The sequence below is a fragment of the Dendropsophus ebraccatus genome, chromosome 10, assembly GCF_027789765.1.
Source record: "Dendropsophus ebraccatus isolate aDenEbr1 chromosome 10, aDenEbr1.pat, whole genome shotgun sequence".
Classification (NCBI taxonomy): Eukaryota; Metazoa; Chordata; class Amphibia; order Anura; family Hylidae; genus Dendropsophus; species Dendropsophus ebraccatus.
Genome location: NC_091463.1, coordinates 16,590,581 through 16,609,484, shown reverse-complemented (window position 1 = coordinate 16,609,484; position 18,904 = coordinate 16,590,581). Strand labels below are relative to the sequence as shown.

The 18,904-nt window shown below is 45.6% G+C and overlaps 1 protein-coding gene across 1 annotated transcript in view; it reads left to right on the top strand.

Moving 5' to 3' along the window:
* The window catches only part of ENG (endoglin), a 45,708-nt gene extending 27,256 nt beyond the window's left edge, over window positions 1-18,452 (top strand). The window contains exons 9-15 of the mRNA XM_069986553.1: window positions 137-277; window positions 11,011-11,046; window positions 12,119-12,226; window positions 12,319-12,519; window positions 13,068-13,119; window positions 14,148-14,249; window positions 15,367-18,452. Coding sequence (XP_069842654.1) covers window positions 137-277; window positions 11,011-11,046; window positions 12,119-12,226; window positions 12,319-12,519; window positions 13,068-13,119; window positions 14,148-14,249; window positions 15,367-15,485 — 759 coding nt within the window. The 3' untranslated portion in view covers window positions 15,486-18,452. The remainder of the gene's footprint in view (window positions 1-136; window positions 278-11,010; window positions 11,047-12,118; window positions 12,227-12,318; window positions 12,520-13,067; window positions 13,120-14,147; window positions 14,250-15,366) is intronic.
* Window positions 18,453-18,904: the final 452 nt, after the last annotated feature.

Genomic DNA, 18,904 nt, shown 5'->3' with positions numbered 1-18,904 from the left:
GACGCTACTGAGGATATGTTACAGGGCAGGTATCAGCTGCTGGTAGGGTGATGGTTGTATTATAGAACCCAGTGTATGGAGCACTTTGTAAGCGTTTGTTATGGATGTATCATTGCGTCACTTTTGTATCCCTCAGGTCTGTAATCTGCAAAGTCCTGAACAAATATCCTTTGAAGACCCTCAGTGCACGGCCACAATTGACAAAGACTACATTGTGTTATCCACCTCGAAGACGGCGTGTGGGAGCATGGTGTTACACAATAATATAATGAACAACGTAAGTGATCTAAGACGTTATAGGCTGCTCCGGATATGTCCACCTTCCTGAGAACACAGAGGGTCTATGCAGTACCGGCCACAGAGCCCCCCTAGGGTGCCAGCCACGCGATCCTCATAGCATGCCAGCCACAGATCCCGCCATTAACTGACAACAGAGGCCCATAGAATCCCATAGAATAACAGTCACAGATCCCTTCATTAACTGACAGCAGAGCCCCATAGAATCCCATAGAATTCCGGCCACAGATCCCCACATTAACTGACAACAGAGGCCCATAGAATCCCATAAAATAACAGTCACAGATCCCTTCAGTAACTGACAGCAGAGCCCCATAGAACGCCAGTGACAGATCCCTTCAGTAACTGACAGCAGAGCCCCATAGAGCGCCAGTGACAGATCCCTTCAGTAACTGACAGCAGAGTCCCATAGAATTCCAGCCACAGATCCCTTCAGTAACTGACAGCTGAGGCCCATAGAGCGCCAGTGACAAATCCCTTCAGTAACTGACAGCAGAGCCCCATAGAACGCCAGTGACAGATCCCTTCAGTAACTGACAGAAGAGCCCCATAGAGCGCCAGTGACAGATCCCTTCAGTAACTGACAGCAGAGCCCCATAGAGCGCCAGTGACAGATCCCTTCAGTAACTGACAGCAAAACCCCATAGAGCTCCAGTGACAGATCCCTTCAGTAACTGACAGCAGAGTCCCATAGAATTCCAGCCACAGATCCCTTCAGTAACTGACAGCTGAGGCCCATAGAGCGCCAGTGACAGATCCCTTCAGTAACTGACAGCAGAGCCCCATAGACCGCCAGTGACAGATCCCTTCAGTAACTGACAGCAGAGCCCCATAAAACGCCAGTGACAGATCCCTTCAGTAACTGACAGCGGAGCCCCATAGAGCGCCAGTGACAGATCCCTTCAGTAACTGACAGCAGAGCCCCATAGAGCGCCAGTGACAGATCCCTTCAGTAACTGACAGCAGAGCCCCATAGAGCACCAGTGACAGATCTCTTCAGTAACTGACAGCAGAGCCCCATAGAGCGCCAGTGACAGATTCCTTCAGTAACTGACAGCAGAGCCCCATAGAATTCCAGCCACAGATCCCTTCAGTAACTGACAGCAGAGCCCCATAGAGCGCCAGTGTCAGATCCCTTCAGTAACTGACAGCAGAGCCCCATAGGACGCCAGTGACAGATCTCTTCAGTAACTGACAGCAATGCCCCATAGAGCGCCAGCCACAGATCTCTTCAGTAACTGACAGCAGAGCCCCATAGAGCGCCAGCCACAGATTCCTTCAGTAACTGACAGCAGAGCCCCATAGAGCGCCAGTGACAGATCCCTTCAGTAACTGACAGCAGAGCCCCATAGAGCGCCAGTGACAGATCCCTTCAGTAACTGACAGCAGAGCCCCATAGAGCACCAGTGACAGATCTCTTCAGTAACTGACAGCAGAGCCCCATAGAGCGCCAGTGACAGATCCCTTCAGTAACTGACAGCAGAGCCCCATAGAATTCCAGCCACAGATCCCTTCAGTAACTGACAGCAGAGCCCCATAGAGTGCCAGTGACAGAGCCACAGTTAAGTGCCACTGTTGGATTCCTTATATGTCAGCCAGGGGCGTAGCTAATGTCTCCTGGGCCCCGGTGCGAGAGGTCAACTTGGGCCCCCCCCCCCCTTTCACGACCAAGTGATGCTACTGGTAGGTGTATGTGTGTGTATGTAAATATATATATATATATATATATATATATATATACACACTCCAAGACAGATATTACCAATAACACCAGCATATAGGAAGAGAAAATATTATCACCATATATATTACAGCCATACTTTTACTGTATACTGAGACCAATATTGCCAATAATACAAGTATACAAGGGGCAAATATTAACGCCACACCACAACCATCACCACCATATTGTTACTGACCAGAACCAGTATACTGAGACCAATAAAACACAGAACCAGATAACAAGTAACAAATATTACCACCACATACTGACTAACACCACCGCTGCTACTGAATAAGATCCACTGTACACAGATCACTATCACCTCATACAGTCATATACAGGTGGAAGCAGCTCCACACAGGTTGTATACACCATATACATTACAGTGCAGTTATATCAGGTGACTCACAGGGGACGTCTTCTCTGATCGGAGTTCTTTCCTTTTCATCTTCTTCTCCATCTGTCCTGGGCCGTTATGAGAATTTCTCCGAGCCACGAATCCACAGAATCTGCCAGACAGACATATTAGTCTCCTCACACTGACACCATCCTCATCTCTATACACACTGCACATCTGTACTGTCCCCTTTACACCCTCATTTAGTAGGTGTTCTGTCCCCACATGCGGCGAGTGAAGGTTTATCTGACTAGTGGGCCTGACTGGAGATTTCCTACCTTGTATTCCAGCATATGAGGCAGACAGGAACCAGAATAAGCGTCAGGTAGAGTAGGAAATTGAGCAGAACGTAGTTTAATAACGTCACATACAGCTTAGTCACAGATGCAGTATAGTAGTTATATTGTGCTGTTGCTGCTTTCCTAGAAGATACCTTGCTGACACTTGTAATTTCTGGTCAGAAGATTATGACTCTGATAAACCCAAGCAAGCACTACTTCTCCAGTCAGAAGCAGGATGAAGAATGCCTGCTACAGGAAGTGACGTGGAGACTGGGCTATAAGACACACCCACTAAGGGACAAACCAAAAAATGTGAAAATGGAGGGGAGTCTAAACTCTTGGCCAGCAGATGGCAGCACAACAAGAATACATGTAATGAATACAACAAGGAATGAATGTAAACAATGCAGTTATAAAACATCTGAATAACATACAGATAAGTGAGGAGAACAGCACACTCCCCGTCTGAAATTCCCTTAGGGGGATTTCACTATAAACTAATTTCTATGAAATATAGTGCAGAACCTGAAACAAAACATGTTAATATGCAATATAAACAGTGAGATAATCCTGTTTCATAACTGAGGAATAAAGTTCTTTAAAAGAAAGTTCAATCCTGTTCATCCGCCAGGAACATCCTCAACAGGCAATATCAGGATCAGTTCGTTGATAGGCCTTGCAAACATTTTGGTCTCACCCTTCCTGGAGATCTTCAACTCCACCTTCCGGATCTTGCCATCCTTGCTGGGAAGAACTTTTGTAACTAGTCCCATAGGCCAGTCCATCCTTTCGGTTTGTTGTTCCTTCATCAATACGAGGTCTCCTTTTTTCAAGTTTGGTTTCTGGTGTTGCCATTTTCTTCTTCCTTGAAGAATCACAAGATACTCCTTTCGCCATCTGTTCCAGAAGTAATCCGCTAAGTGTTGTACACGTTTCCACTGTCTTTGGTAGATGTTTCCATGAGTGTACTCTCTACTTGGCGTCAGTTGATTCCCAGTTTTCTGGGTGAGAAGAGTAGCTGGAGTCAGTATAGCTGGTGCTTCAGGATCCATTGATACTGGAACAAGGGGTCTTGAGTTGATGATGGCGGAAACCTCAGCGAGAAGAGTAACCAGGGTCTCATGTGTGAGTCTTGAAGAATTCACATCCATAAGCATAGAGTTCAAGATGCTGCGTGAGATCCCAATCATCCTTTCCCAGGCGCCTCCCATGTGGGAACTATGAGGAGGATTGAAAATCCAGGTGCAACCCTTCTCTGCCAGCTGATCTTGGATGGGCTTGGTGTCAATATTCAGTTCTTTCCCCTTGCTGGCAGTAAGTGAGGCTTTGACATAGCATCTTGGGATGTGGATCTGATCCAAGGCATACAAAGATTGCTTCCAGGCTTCCCACTTTTGCTCTTTATCAGAAGGAAGGGGGGCATCCCAATCCTTGATGGTTTCAGAAAGCTGTCTCAGTAGGGATTTACCTTGTATGATAATGGGCGCTACAAATCCCAGTGGATCGTATAGGCTGTTCACAACTGACAGGACACCACGTTTTGTAAAGGGTTTGTCTGCACGACTTACTTGAAAGCCAAAGGAGTCGGCGGACAGATCCCACCTCAGGCCTAAGCTTCTTTGCACTGGTGGATCGTCTTGACCCAGGTTTATGTCCTTGAATCCAGGAGCATGATCATCTGACTCGAAGGCTCTCATGACAGCCAGACTGTTTGAAGTGATTTTGTGTAGCCGTAGTTTGGCTTGGTACAGCATGTTTTGAGTCCTTTTAAGTAAATCAATTGCCTCTTCTTCAGTAGGTAATGATTTGAGTCCATCATCTACGTAGAAGTCCTTTTCTACAAAGTCTCTGGCATCCTTTCCATACTGGGACTCTCCCTCTTTGGCGGTTCTGCGAAGGCCATAAGTCGCTACAGCAGGTGAAGGGCTGTTCCCAAATACATGTACTCTCATGCAGTACTCCATCATCTCCTCGGTGGTGTCGTTGTCCTTGTACCACAGAAATCTGAGGAAGTTCCTGTGGTCCTCTCTGACTATGAAGCAGTGGAACATCTGTTCAATATCAGCGGTGATGGCAACAGGCTCTTTTCTGAACCTCATCAAGACTCCGACAAGGTTATTTGTCAGATTGGGACCTGTGAGAAGGACGTCATTAAGAGACACACCTTGATGTTTGGCGCTTGAGTCAAATACAACCCTAATTTGATTAGGTTTTCTGGGATGGTATACTCCGAATGAAGGTAAGTACCAGCACTCCTCGTTCTTCTTCAAAGATGGAGCTGGTTCTGCATGGTTGTTCCGGAATATTCTTTCCATAAACGTGACAACGTGTTCTCTCATTTCAGGCTTGCTGTTTAGGGAACGCTGAAGAGAGTTAAATCTTTGCAAAGCTTGTTCCCGGTTGTTTGGGAGTCTTACCCTGGAAGCTCTGAACGGTAGTGGAGAAACCCAGTGATTGGTTTCCTCCTTAGAGAATTCACTGTCCATAATCTTGACAAAGTCTCTGTCCTCTACTGACAAGGCTACTTTATCGTCATCCTTCGTTGTGACGAACACTGATCTCCCCAAGTTGTCAGCATAGGGGGAGGGAATGACGTCAGGCAGCTGTATGAGGTCTGGAGGTTTCTCCTTGACTTTATAGTGATGAGGGCACGGCTTGATGCAAGATGTGCGTCCGTCCCTGTGCACGTAAGTCTTAAAGGAGTCAATTCCTGATTGATCCAAGCATACATTTCCAATGATTACCCATCCTAAGTCCAGTCTCTGGGCGTATGGGGCATAGTCAGGACCGTTACACTGCTGACGCACTTTGTGTACCCTTAGATTGTCTCTGCCAAGCAGGAGTAGAATTTCAGCGTCCATATCCAAGGGTGGGATAACACTGGTCAGGTGCCTTAGGTGTGGTTGGTGAAATGCAGCTTCTGGGGTAGGAATCTCATCCCTGTGATCAGGTATTTGGTCGCATTCAATCAGTGCAGGTAAGGGTATCTCTGTGTCTCCATTGATGGGAGAAGCGATGAATCCCTGTGCTCTTCTGCCACAAGTCTCTATGCTGCCTGAGCAGGTGTTTAAGGTATAGGGTTTTGTGGGTCCCTCGATCCCAAAGGCTTCAAAGAATTTAGGTCCAGCTAGGGACCGGTTGCTCTGGTCATCAATGATTGCATACATTTTTAGAGCCTTTTTTGGTTGTCCTTCTGGGTAAACCTTGATCAGACATATTCTGGCACAACATTTGTCCCTTTGGCTCTCCCCACATACCTCCGAGCATGAACAGGAAACATCAGTGGTAGAGTTAGCACGATTCTGAGGCTCCCCGCCATGGCTTGTAGTGGGAATACTGGTAACTGCAGCCGATGAATCACTGGTGAGTGGGGTTAGGTGCATAACCGTGACATGTCTGTCGCTGTGACACTCCTCACACTTAATGGCAGATTTACAGTCCTTAGCCATATGCTCCAATGAGGCGCAGCATCTGAAACATACTCCTAGCTCAGTGAGGATTTTCTTGCGTTCCTGTATGGGTTTGGACCTGAAGCCTCTGCATTTATTTAGTGAGTGAGGTTTTTTATGAATGGGACATTCACGATTAAAGGACTTGTCTCTTGATGAGTTAGTTTGGTGTTTACCCGTGGATGCTGCAGGTGGTGGCAGGTTAGTCTTTCTAACACTCGCACAGCTCTTAAAGTCTCTGTGTTTCTGTGTGGCACCTTCATACCTTGATGATGATGCAGCTGGAGTGTTGAGCTCCAGGAAGTCAAGACTGGGGTCATTCCTCATCTGGGCCTGTTCGTCGATGAACCTGGAGAAGTGGATGAATGGTGGAAAGGTGACATCATGTGCTCTCTTATATCTTGAGACTGATGTTGCCCACTTCTCCTGCAAACTGTATGGCAGCTTTGTGACGATTGGGTTTACCCCATGGGCGGTATCCAGATAGCATAGTCCAGATAGACGAGGATCTCTTTTAGCAAGTTCCAGTTCCATGAGCAGATCACTTAAGTCCTGAAGCTTGTGGACTTCCTTCAGATTAATCTTTGGGATGTTCTGCAGTCTCTTGAATAGGGCTTTCTCTATTGCTTCGGCACTGCCAAAGGTACGTTCAAGTCTCTGCCAGGCAGCGGCAAGACCTGCTTCAGCTTGTCCCACATAGACAGTCCTTAAGCTCTTGATGCGATTTGTAGAGCCAGGGCCCAGCCATTTGACCATGAGATCAAGCTCCTGCTCTGCGGTAAGGTTGAGGTTGGCGATGGCAGCTTTGAAGGTTGCTTTCCAGGCTCTGTAGCTCTCTGCGCGGTCGTCAAATTTGGAGAGACTGGTGTTGATCAGCTCCCTGCTAACCATGTACCTTGCGAACTCAGATATATCTGTTTTCTCCCTTCTTGTTGCCGTGTCAACTCGTTGTACCCCTTGGGCGTATGGGTTGGTTGGCGTGAAAGGGTGAGATGTTCCAGGGTAGAATGATGTTGCTGCAGGGTTGAGCTGTGGTTTAGCCTCTATAAGTTCTGACGACCGCTGCTTGTGCTGCGCGACTAGGCCAGAAAACACTCGGTAACCATCTTCCTGTGATAGTTGTCCTTGAGAAGGCACATCTGGGTGACGATCATCAGTTCGTGCGGGTGCTATAGGTGGCACCGTAGCTGCAGGTAGAGCTGACTTGGAGATTTCAGTGTTGTCAGCTTGAATGGTGCTAGAAATAGGGGGGGCTGCAGGTAACTGATTCAGCACATAGTCATTGGTGCGATCGACAGGATTGTCTATTTCTTGTGGCAAGCAAACTGGATCGAGACTTTGGCTCATTGCTTGCTCAAGTACCTTTACTTTGGCCAATGCAATTTCCTCTTCCATCTCTGTTTGAAGGATCTTTATCTGAGCCTCTGCTTCTGCACTCTCTTTTTTAGCCTTAGCTTCGGCCATTGCAACTTCCTCTTCCATCTCTGTTTGAAGGATCTTTATCTGAGCCTCTGCCATTACTTCCTTTTCTCTGAAGGCACGTCTTATTTTGGATTGCTCTGCATCTATGCGGGCCTCTAGTATTCTGTCACTCAGGGCTGAGCTTCTTGAGCACGAGGATCTGTATGACCGTGATGAACGTTTAGATGAATTTGATCTGTGCGATCTAGTCTCTTGTAGATGAGAGATACGGAGTTCTGCTTTGTCTTTAGCATTCTGCACCATGGCGTCTCTTTCTATTTCTGATGATTCTGCCTTGATCAGCTCTATTAAGGCTTCATCGATATTAGAGGCTTTTAAGAAGGCGATATACTTTGCAAACAGTCTCTTATATCTTTCATGCTCTGTATTCAGCCGTGCAACAGCATCTTGTTGACTCTCGGCGTCACCCTTGAAGGATTGAAGACTTGCCATGAGGGAGGTAACTCGTTTCCATCTCTCCTCCAGGTCATCACAGAGCTCATTTTTAGCAGTATGATAATTTTCAATTACCTTTAGTGTCGGTTTGAGAGAGCGTCTTGGTCGGACAACTTGGTCTGTTGGAAGTGTGAGTTCTGCTTCCTGCTGTTCCAAATCATCACTATCGACTTGTCCTTGCTGTGTTTTATCACTGGGGAGTTGCTCGGGATGCTTTTCGGCCATTTTGATTTTAAGCGTACTGTCTCTTTAAGAAAATTAACTTTGGAATTGGGGTCTGAAAATCGCAGCACAGCTTCTTTAGGACACCCCGATATGATTCCCAGCGTTATTTGAGTGATTTGTGGGGTTTTCAAGTCTGGGTGGCCAGACCAACGGGAGGTAGTATGCAGCAAGTCTCTTAGGAGGGGTATGGTCTGAGGGAGCTTCACACACAAAACTGTCCTTCTACTAAGGGATGAAAGGTTCATGTAAGATATGAGAAACAGCTTGGGGTGCTCTGTGGAAGACTTTATGCAGGTGTAGAATATAGCAGACACACACTGTGCTTGTCCTGAGGCCTGTCCAGACGTGCTGTCTCAGATTAGCTGACCATGTGCTTGTTGCTATGGAGACCTCTGACTGATCTGGGTTACAGGCAATTTCTAGCTGTGATTTTGGGCTTTTTAAGTGAATCTTCTGACTGTTCTGTCCCCACATGCGGCGAGTGAAGGTTTATCTGACTAGTGGGCCTGACTGGAGATTTCCTACCTTGTATTCCAGCATATGAGGCAGACAGGAACCAGAATAAGCGTCAGGTAGAGTAGAAAGTTGAGCAGAACGTAGTTTAATAACGTCACATACAGCTTAGTCACGGATGCGGTATAGTAGTTATATTGTGCTGTTGCTGCTTTCCTAGAAGATACCTTGCTGACACTTGTAATTTCTGGTCAGAAGATTATGACTCTGATAAACCCAAGCAAGCACTACTTCTCCAGTCAGAAGCAGGATGAAGAATGCCTGCTACAGGAAGTGACGTGGAGACTGGGCTATAAGACACACCTACTAAGGGACGAACCAAAAAATGTGAAAATGGAGGGGAGTCTAAACTCTTGGCCAGCAGATGGCAGCACAACAAGAATACATGTAATGAATACAACAAGGAATGAATGTAAACAATGCAGTTATAAAACATCTGAATAACATACAGATAAGTGAGGAGAACAGCACAGTAGGTATAGTATATATAGATGGCCCCCACTGCATGTTGCACCCCCCTTCCCTTATAGATGGCCCCCTCTCCCCCTCCCCTTATAGATGACCCCCTCCCCTTATAGATGACCCCCTCTACCCCCATCATAGATGCCCCCCCTCCCATTATAGATGGCCCCCTCTCCCCCCCCCATTATAGATGCCCCCCTCCCCTTATAGATGACCCCGTCTACCCCCATTATGGATGCCCCCCTGCCCTTATAGATGGCCCCCACTCCCCCCCCTTGAAGATGGCCCCCTCTTCTCCCCCCCTTATAGATACCCCCTCCCCTTATAGATGGCCCCCTGTCCCCCCCCTTGAAGATGGCCCCTCTTCTCCCCCCTTATAGATGCCCTCCTCTCCCCCATTATAGATGCCCCCCTCTCCCCCCATTATAGATGCCCCCCTCTCCCCCCATTATAGATGCCCCCCTCTCCCCCCATTATAGATGCCCCCCCCTCTCCCATTATAGATGCCCCTCTCCCCCCATTATAGATGGCCCCCTCTCCCCCCCCTTGAAGATGGCCCCTCTTCTCCCCCCCTTATAGATGCCACCCTCTCCCCCCCCCTTGAAGATGCCCCCTCTTCTCTTCCCCCCTTATAGATGCCCCTCTCTCCCCCATTATAGATGCCCCCCCTCTCCCCCCATTATAGATGCCCCCCCTCTCCCCCCATTATAGATGCCCCCCTGTTCTCTTTCCCCCCTTATAGATGCCCTCCTCTCCCCCATTATAGATGCCCCCCCTCTCCCCCCATTATAGATGCCCCCTGTTCTCTTTCCCCCCTTATAGATGCCCCCCTCTCCCCCCATTATAGATGCCCCCCTGTTCTCTTCCTCCCATTATAGATGCCCCCCTTCTCTTCCCCCCATTATAGATGCCTCCCCTTCTCTTCCCCCCATTATAGATGCCCCCCCTCTCCCCCCATTATAGATGCCTCCCCTTCTCTTCCCCCCATTATAGATGCCCCCCCTCTCCCCCCATTATAGATGCCTCCCCTTCTCTTCCCCCCATTATAGATGCCCCCCTCTCCCCCCATTATAGATGCCCCCCTGTTCTCTTTCCCCCATTATAGATGTCCCCCCTCTCCCCCCATTATAGATGCCCCCCCTCTCCCCCATTATAGATGCCCCCCTTCTCTTCTCCCCCATTATAAATGCCCCCCCCCCCTCTCCTCTATGCTAAGCAGTATTTAAAAAAAAAAAAACCACACACAAACTCACCTGACAACCCGCTCCCCCGGCGATCCTCCTCTTCTTCTTCAGGCGCTGTCCCCGGCTGATGCGTGGCTGTCGGGGGTGTCCCATCCTATCCCCGGCAGCGCGGCGCATCAGTGAGCTCCCTGTACGCCGGGGCTGTGACTTCTGACACAGGAAGCGTCTCTGACGTGCGCTTCCTGTGCCGGAAGTCAGGGCCCCAGGCAGCTCACTGATGCGCCGCGCTGCCGGGGATAGGTCGGGACACCCCCGGCAGCCGCGCATCAGCCGGGGGCCCTGACGAGCACGCAAATCAATGCTTGTGGTCACAAGAGTAATTTAAGGGGTGAGCAGTGCATTGGCGGGCCCCCCCTCATAGCGGGCCGGGTCGCAGCGACGACCGCTGCGACCCTGGTAGCTACGCCACTGATGTCAGCCACAGAGGTGAAGATTTCACATTTGGCCAGCGACCTTATATATACAACCTCCTTCTATAATTGTTTTGTGCTTCTTTTTCTAGATATTTGTGAGAAGGGGAGAAGACATCATCTACACAGTAAGTAAAACTATATGTTATAACATACACTCAATGGGGGAGATTTATCAAAGGGTGAAAAATTTAGACTGGTGCAAACTGCCCCCAGCAACCAATCACAGCTCAGCTTCTAGCTTTGGTGAAAGGAAAGAGAAGCTGTGATTGGTCGCTGTGGGTAGTTTGCACCAGTCTAAATTTAACACCCTTTGATAAATCTCTCCTATTGACTTAAAAAATTACTGCACCTAGAAGAAGGAATGAAATGACCCCCTCTATGTGTGATGGAATGGTGATACGTGTGTGATGTAATAGTGATAGATGTGTGATGTAATGGTGATACATGTGTGATGTAATGGTGATACATACGTGATGTGATAGTGATACATGTGTGATGTAATGGTGATATATGTGTGATGTCATAGCGATACATACGTGATGTAATGGTGATATATTTGTGATGTAATAGAGATACATGTGTGATGTAATAGTGATACATACGTGATGTAATAGTGATACATGTGTGATGTAATGGTGATATGTGTGATGTAATAGTGATACATGTGTGATGTAATGGTGATATGTGTGATGTAATAGTGATACATGTGTGATGTAATGGTGATATATGTGTGATGTAATACTGATACATGTGTGATGTAATAGTGATACATACGTGATGTAATAGTAATACATGTGTGATGTAATGGTGATATATGTGTGTTGTAAAAGTGATACATGTGTGATGTAATGGTGATACATACGTGATGTAATAGTGATACATCTACCGATCTACCACCAAGAGGTACACTACACAAAAGTAGCCTCTTAGTGTATTTTTATGGGGCAATGGAGGAGGCACTATTACACCCTCTAGTGGCCGGGCCGGGCATCTGAAGAGGCCGCACCTGTGATCATTACATACTGTAGCTGCCCATTTTTGCAGTTATCCAATCTTTCTATCTGCATTATTTTTTTGTCAGTGAGTGTATTATTTCTTATTATATTAGAGTGTTATATAGAGTCCATGTGCTGCTCTACTTCTGTGTACTACAGAATACATATATATCTCTATAAAATTACTATTATGTATTTTTAGCAAATATCTTTTTGCCTGATTCCCACCATCAAAATGGAAGTCTTCCAAAACTCCAATTACACACTGCCTACCAAGCTATTCGATGCTGACCAGGTCATCTATGTGCAGGTACATTGTGTGGACGTCTCTTGTCCTCTTGTATAGTGTGTATATGTATATGAGATCTGTAACACCTTCTTGTCCCTCTGTCCTTCTGCTAGGTGGACACTCCTCTAATATACCAATCAAACATCAAGTGTGATTTATCGGCTGGCGACAAGACATTAATGCTGAACAGAAGCCGAACGGACGCCATTTCGGAACAATTATCCTGGAAATTTACTACACAAGGATTAGCACTTCCGGAAACAAGTTCGGCTAAACTCAGCTGTAAATTTTGTTATGGATATGATACCTCACTGGTGAGTCCTGAGATACATACAGTATAAGTGTACACTGTAATATTAGCTGTTACCACTAGATGTCTCTATTGCTGCAGATATTAGGGGGAGATTATATAAGGAGCTGCTAGGAGGAAGTAGTGTCAGTGTGAGGCAGAAGCCACATGTTATTGGTGAAAGGTGAGAGGTACTTTTAGAGGCGGCATCCTTTGCTGGTAAGGACTTGGAATAAGATCGATGGCCAATTGGTGGTGTGGGCGTTTGTTGCAAAGAGAATTTGGTGAATGCAACTTGACAGTAGACAAGTGGTCATGAAGACCTGCATAGCCACAGGGTAACTTTATGTTCTGACCACATGAAAAACAGCTAGCTTTAAAAGGCTGTGACAGGGGGAATCCTCCTGAGACCATCAGTGGCACAGGAGGATGGGCTAAAGCCAGAAGCTACATAGGGCACAACCTGACTCTCAGCGTGGACATTAGAATATTCCATAGTCATGTACTTACTGTATACGGAGAACCAACCCCCATTATACCCTTCTCAAACATATCCATTCTCTTCTATCCTAGGACTACTGTTTGTCCGAGTCATTGGATGTCACCATTGTCAACAGGTCACAAAGTAAGTGAACAATTCTATGATGTTATGTTGTAGACAATCTGAGGCTACGTTATTAGGATGGATGAGCTCGGGTGACATGATATGATGGCGGAACCAATGTAAAAGATACAGCCAGAGGATGATGGAGAGGAGGAGCATGACACACAGACTGACCCTTTATTCTTTCAATCACTGTGTCAAGCTCCGCCCCTGCAGACCCCACACTGGGCACAATAGAGGGCATCTAGTTTACCTGACATGTGCCTTTAAGTATCTAAGTTCAGTATCTAAGGATAAGGATTGATAAGCACAATGCCGAGGCCAAAAGAAAGCAATACAAAGACAGGTACACCCAAAAAAAAAACACACACGAATCAGTGTAGATTTCATATCAACAAATTATATAATTTTTTTTTTTTACTGTGTGTTATATAATGTATGGATACATAGTGATTACCTGCTGTAGGGCGCCCCAAGTCAGCGAGATCCATAACTTGTATAGAGTAAGGATTTGGCTCCAGAAAACTTTCCCATGTATAAATGTATGAATGTATTAAATCCGACGCATTTCGATCCCTTTATATTTATACGCAATACGGGAACATGGACATGAGCTATGGAGCGTTTAGGATTTGATTGTCTACTACCGTGACGGAGAAAAGTGCAGAATTACTGACTTTATCCTGAGGGAGAAGCCGGGATTCCTCCTCCCCAGGGATGGGTGATGTCAGCGGCAGGGAGAAGTCAGCGCGAGGGCTCCGGCTGCCCTCAGGAAACAGTGTGCACTGACCCCAGCACATGGGGAATGGGGAGATGTGAGGGCAGGAAGGAAGCCACCAGAAGCCAAAACAAACACAAGCCTATTGGAAAGAGAAAGAGACATGGAGTGCTCATCAGCCTCTACAGGGAGGGGGAGCGAGAGCGCCATAGTGCTGGCCCGATAAGCTGACTGGCAGCGTGTAACATGGGCAAGACGCCAAATACATACAACTCATACAACACCTGCACTGGAACAAAATCTACATCCTCTTAATGTTGTGTCTCTCCAGGGCAAGGCCTCGGCATGGAGTCTGTCCTGGGAATCACATTCGGAGCATTTCTGATTGGAGCATTGCTTACAGCCGCTTTGTGGTACATCTATACCCGCACACGTGAGTACCCATGTTATATACCCTCTTACTTGTGTACCCATGTATATACTCGCACACTTGTGTACCCATGTTATATACTCACACACGTGAGTACCCATGTTATATACCTGCACATGTGAGTACCCATGTTATATACCCGCACATTGTGTACCCATGTTATATACCCGCACACTTGTTCACCTATTTTATATACCCACATGCGTGAGTACCCATGTTATATACCCACATGTGTGAGTACCCATGTTAAATACCCACACATGTACCCAAAGTACCCATGTTATATACCCATTTTATGTACCCGCACACAAGTATAGCCATGTTATATACCGCACACGTGTAACTATGTTGTATAAACTTAAACGTGAGTATCAATGTTAAAAATATTGCACATGTGTGTATCCATGTAATATACCCAAACAAGAGACTACCCATGTTATTTATCCACACATGTGAATACCCATGATATTTCAGTGCAATGACTAGGTCATGTCCAAAGCCCAGTTCTGCACCAACAAACTGCAAAAGTAACTGTTCCCAATGTAATGCATTCTACCATATCTCTGCTAGCTGTCAGTAAAGGAGAACACAACCATATTTGCTGAATATGAGGTCATGTTTTCCTTTTCATATTCATCCCCAGAGGAACATCCTCATTGGTTCTAGGATGGGATACTGGGCAATATATAACACACAATATTGGATTATAAGGCTGGAGTTACCTGTAGAATGTTGGTCAGGAAACACTAGTGAAAAGCAGCTTACACCTCTTGGGACTGCTCTATAATGTCCTCTATGCTGCTGCCTCTTCTGTGTATGTGCTATAGAGGAGCAGCATATCCTCTTCTTTGTGTGTGCAGCATATAAGAGACATCATAGCATCTAGGCCAGGGATGGGGAACCTTCAGCCCTCCAGCTGTTGCAAAACTACAATTCCCATCATGACTGGACAGCCAGAGCTCCTGATCTAGGCTTTACCTACTAGCTGAGAGACAACTGAAAATTAGAGATAGTGGGGAAAACTGATGAAAATGCCATATGCAAGTTATGTAATGGTCACATATAATATAACTTGTAATGACAGCTGATCCTGAAAACACCTTCCATTTTTCCCATGTAGGCTCCTCTTTTAAGATGCAGCCAGTGCCAACAATTCCGGGAGGGTCCGAGAGCAGCAGCACAAACCACAGTATTGACAGCACACAGAGTACCCCCTGCAGCACCAGCAGCCGAGCATAACCATGGAGAGCCTACGGATCCCCGCCATACAGGAGACACAGAGGACAGGGCCCCATCCGATTATAAAGCTGTGACTTTAATGTGAGGGTCTTCTCTCTACCCATAGATCTGTATGTCTCTATTATCCGCCAAAGAACAATAGGTGAACAACATCCATAACGGACATGAACTCTATAATGTGACGGGTAACAAAGACACTCCAATGGGAAAACTAATAGACGGTTTCTATCAAGTTTTTCACATAAAAAAAACAAAAAAAAACATGGACGCCTCCATCGGGACTGGTCTGATAACCCAAACCAAAGGTGGAGCATGGACACTTCCAGTTATTAGGTGTTTTTTCTATTAAGCTACATAACCAACCTGAATGTAAACCTCTCAATCCAACCTACAGTAATCACTTTTACATATCATAAGACTTGACGGTCATTTGCAGCAGTCATATATCGTATTAGGACCGCATTGTATGTGTATACCATAAAGCAGCATCTGAATGTGCCGGACGGTGTCTTGTCAACTATCCATAGTATATATTGTAGCAAATGACGAATACCTCATCAAGCCCAAGATACACGGAACAATAGTCATCATGGCATTCACTCTCTCATATGTTATTATGGTATAAAAATTAAAGGGACTTTAGGTGGTCATATAACATATAAAAAACGAATTGCAAAAACAGATTGCAAAAACCCAGCCTTACAGACGGTGTAGACTTCTGTGGACCTTGACAACACAACACAACAAAAAGGAGATGGAAAAAAAGCCCTCTAGAAGTGGCAAGGCGCATGTAATGCATGACACAGCACCTGTTGCAATGGGGCTACCTAATCTATAGGAGCACTTATATCAGAGTTACATACTGAATGCATTATACTGTAGTGAATGTTCAGATCTAAAAAAAAAAATACACCATTCCAGTCCTTTGTATAACACCTACCTATTTATTTTCTGTAATCCCCCTGCTTTGTATTGGGAGGCTGAGATTGCTGCTGTGTCTTCTCCTCTATGCTTTACACTGCAGCTCGGCTCCTTCAGATAAGCTGCTGTGTATAAGCACCAGCTCACCCACTCACTGAGGTTGATTTATAACTATATGTATATGTGTACCCTCCAGTCTACATCACTATATATATATATATATATATATATATATATATATATATAGGCACCTCCTGCCTGGACATAGCCCCCTAATACTAATAGGGGGCTTAGCATTCACCTCCCATGTATACACCCTTCATTTACCCTCTATTTAGCCTCCCGGGCCTCCTTGGGCACAAAATTCTATTAGATTATACAAATCTGTAAAAAAAAAAAATCAATGTTTTTAATTTATTTATTTTTACTATGTAAAAGCTGTATGTTTATTGTATAGTATTTTCTACGGCTAGAGCTAGACCATGGCGCAGTGGTCATTTGACCTTGTTGCCCTTGGCAACAGATAATGATGCAGTTTTCCTTTGTTTGCAGCCCTGATTTGTTGCTATGGGCAACAAGGCCAGCCTAGTTTAGATCATCAGGGCCAAGAATTTTCCATAGCAACCAAGCAAATTCCAGCTTTTAACCTATGATGGAAAAATAAATGCTGCAATCTGATTGGTTGTTGGGAAACACATTTACAGTAAAGGCGATTGCTGTGCTTCATCGAGACGCAGTCACATGATCATACAGCACAATTTCCAATACTTTTGATGCCAGACTTTGGTTTAGCTCTAGCCCTGAGGTTGGATTCACGTATTAACCTGTATTGTTACTTTTGTATAGATATTCTAATTATTGGGGTCATGATGGCTGCTTATTACGGCCGCACAGGGCTCAGGAGGCCTTGGGCCGTGAAGAGGTTAGAGGTTGTATATATTTATTAATGGGTCTGCATTATTTGTAAGGTTGTAGAATATATATGTTACCATGTTCAGAATATTTGTCTATCTATGTTGGCTGTTGTTGGTACAGTGTATATTGTGTATGCTCCCAATGTTGCACTTGACATATACATTTCATTAGAAGTAAAACCCTGAAGATACATCCACAATGTATACAACACTAGCAAAAAAATATGAACCCAGATGACCAAGAAATAAGCTATATGGATATCCAGATTCTGACATTTATATTGCTGAAATAATGGGATCATTTGTGACACACATCCTACAGAGCAACATGGTGACCAGTGCAGAATAACGTCCCCTGGTCCTTCACACCATCCACATATAATGGGTAGCCGGGGTTATCCAGCGCTACAAAAACATGGCCACTTTTCCCCCTACTGTTGTCTCCAGTTCAGGTGTGGTTTGCAATTAAGCTCCATTTACTTTAATGGAACGGAGTTTCAAACCCCCACCCAAACTGGAGACAACAGTAGGGGGAGAGTGGCCATGTTTTTGTAGCGCTTTATAACCCCTTTAAAGGGGTTATCCAGTGCTACAAAAACATGGCCACTTTCTTCCAGAGACAGCCCCACTCTTGTCTCCAGCTTGGGTGGAGTTTTGCTGCTCAGATCCATTGAAGTGAATGGCAAACGTCACCTGAACTGGAGACAAGAGTCGTGCTGTCTCTGAAAGAAAGTGGCCATGTTTTTGTAGCACTGGATAACCCCTTTAACCTTACTCCAACTTGTGGCTCTACACCAGGGATGGGGAACCTGTGCCCTCCAGCTGGTGCAAAACTACAATTCCCATAAGGCTTTGGCTGTCCAGGCATGATGGGAAATGTAGTTTTGCAACTGCTGGAGGGCCGAAGGTTCCCCATCCCTGCTCTATAGCTATTGCAAAACTACAACTCCCAGCATGCACTGCCTGTGGCGGTCAGTTCATGATGGGAGCTATAGTTTTGCAACAGCTGGAGATCTACAGGAACATTGGTTTAACTGTTATGGGTCTGATATTACAACCACATAATCTGTATAAGTTATCCGCATTGTTATGTACAGAGTAACGTCAAAATAAAGATTTTTATTCAATTTTCCTTGACTGAATCTATCTATCCCCTATCTATAATTTAAAGATGACCCCAAAATAGTGTGTTGGTGCCAAGCGGTAAGTACCTACATGACCAAAGGTGCAATATATATCCAACATAGAATTACCACAGCACTCCCGAATATCTGAGCGAAATAAACATGTTCGAAGTGATATTCGAGTGCTGCAGTAATTCTTTGTTGGATCTATCTATCTATCTATCTATCTATCTATCTATCTATCTATCTATCTATCTATCTCCCCCAATCCCCCATGCATGGACATGTCACATGCAGAACACCAACCATGTAGGACTCAATTACACAGTTACAGGGATCTGATACAGACGCCAGGCAGGGGAATGAGGAAGGTAAGCTAAGCTTCCACACGTACCTCCCCACCTACCTGAGCACCATCTGTATAACTAGACTACAAGGTGGATAACATGGGTGGTAAGGG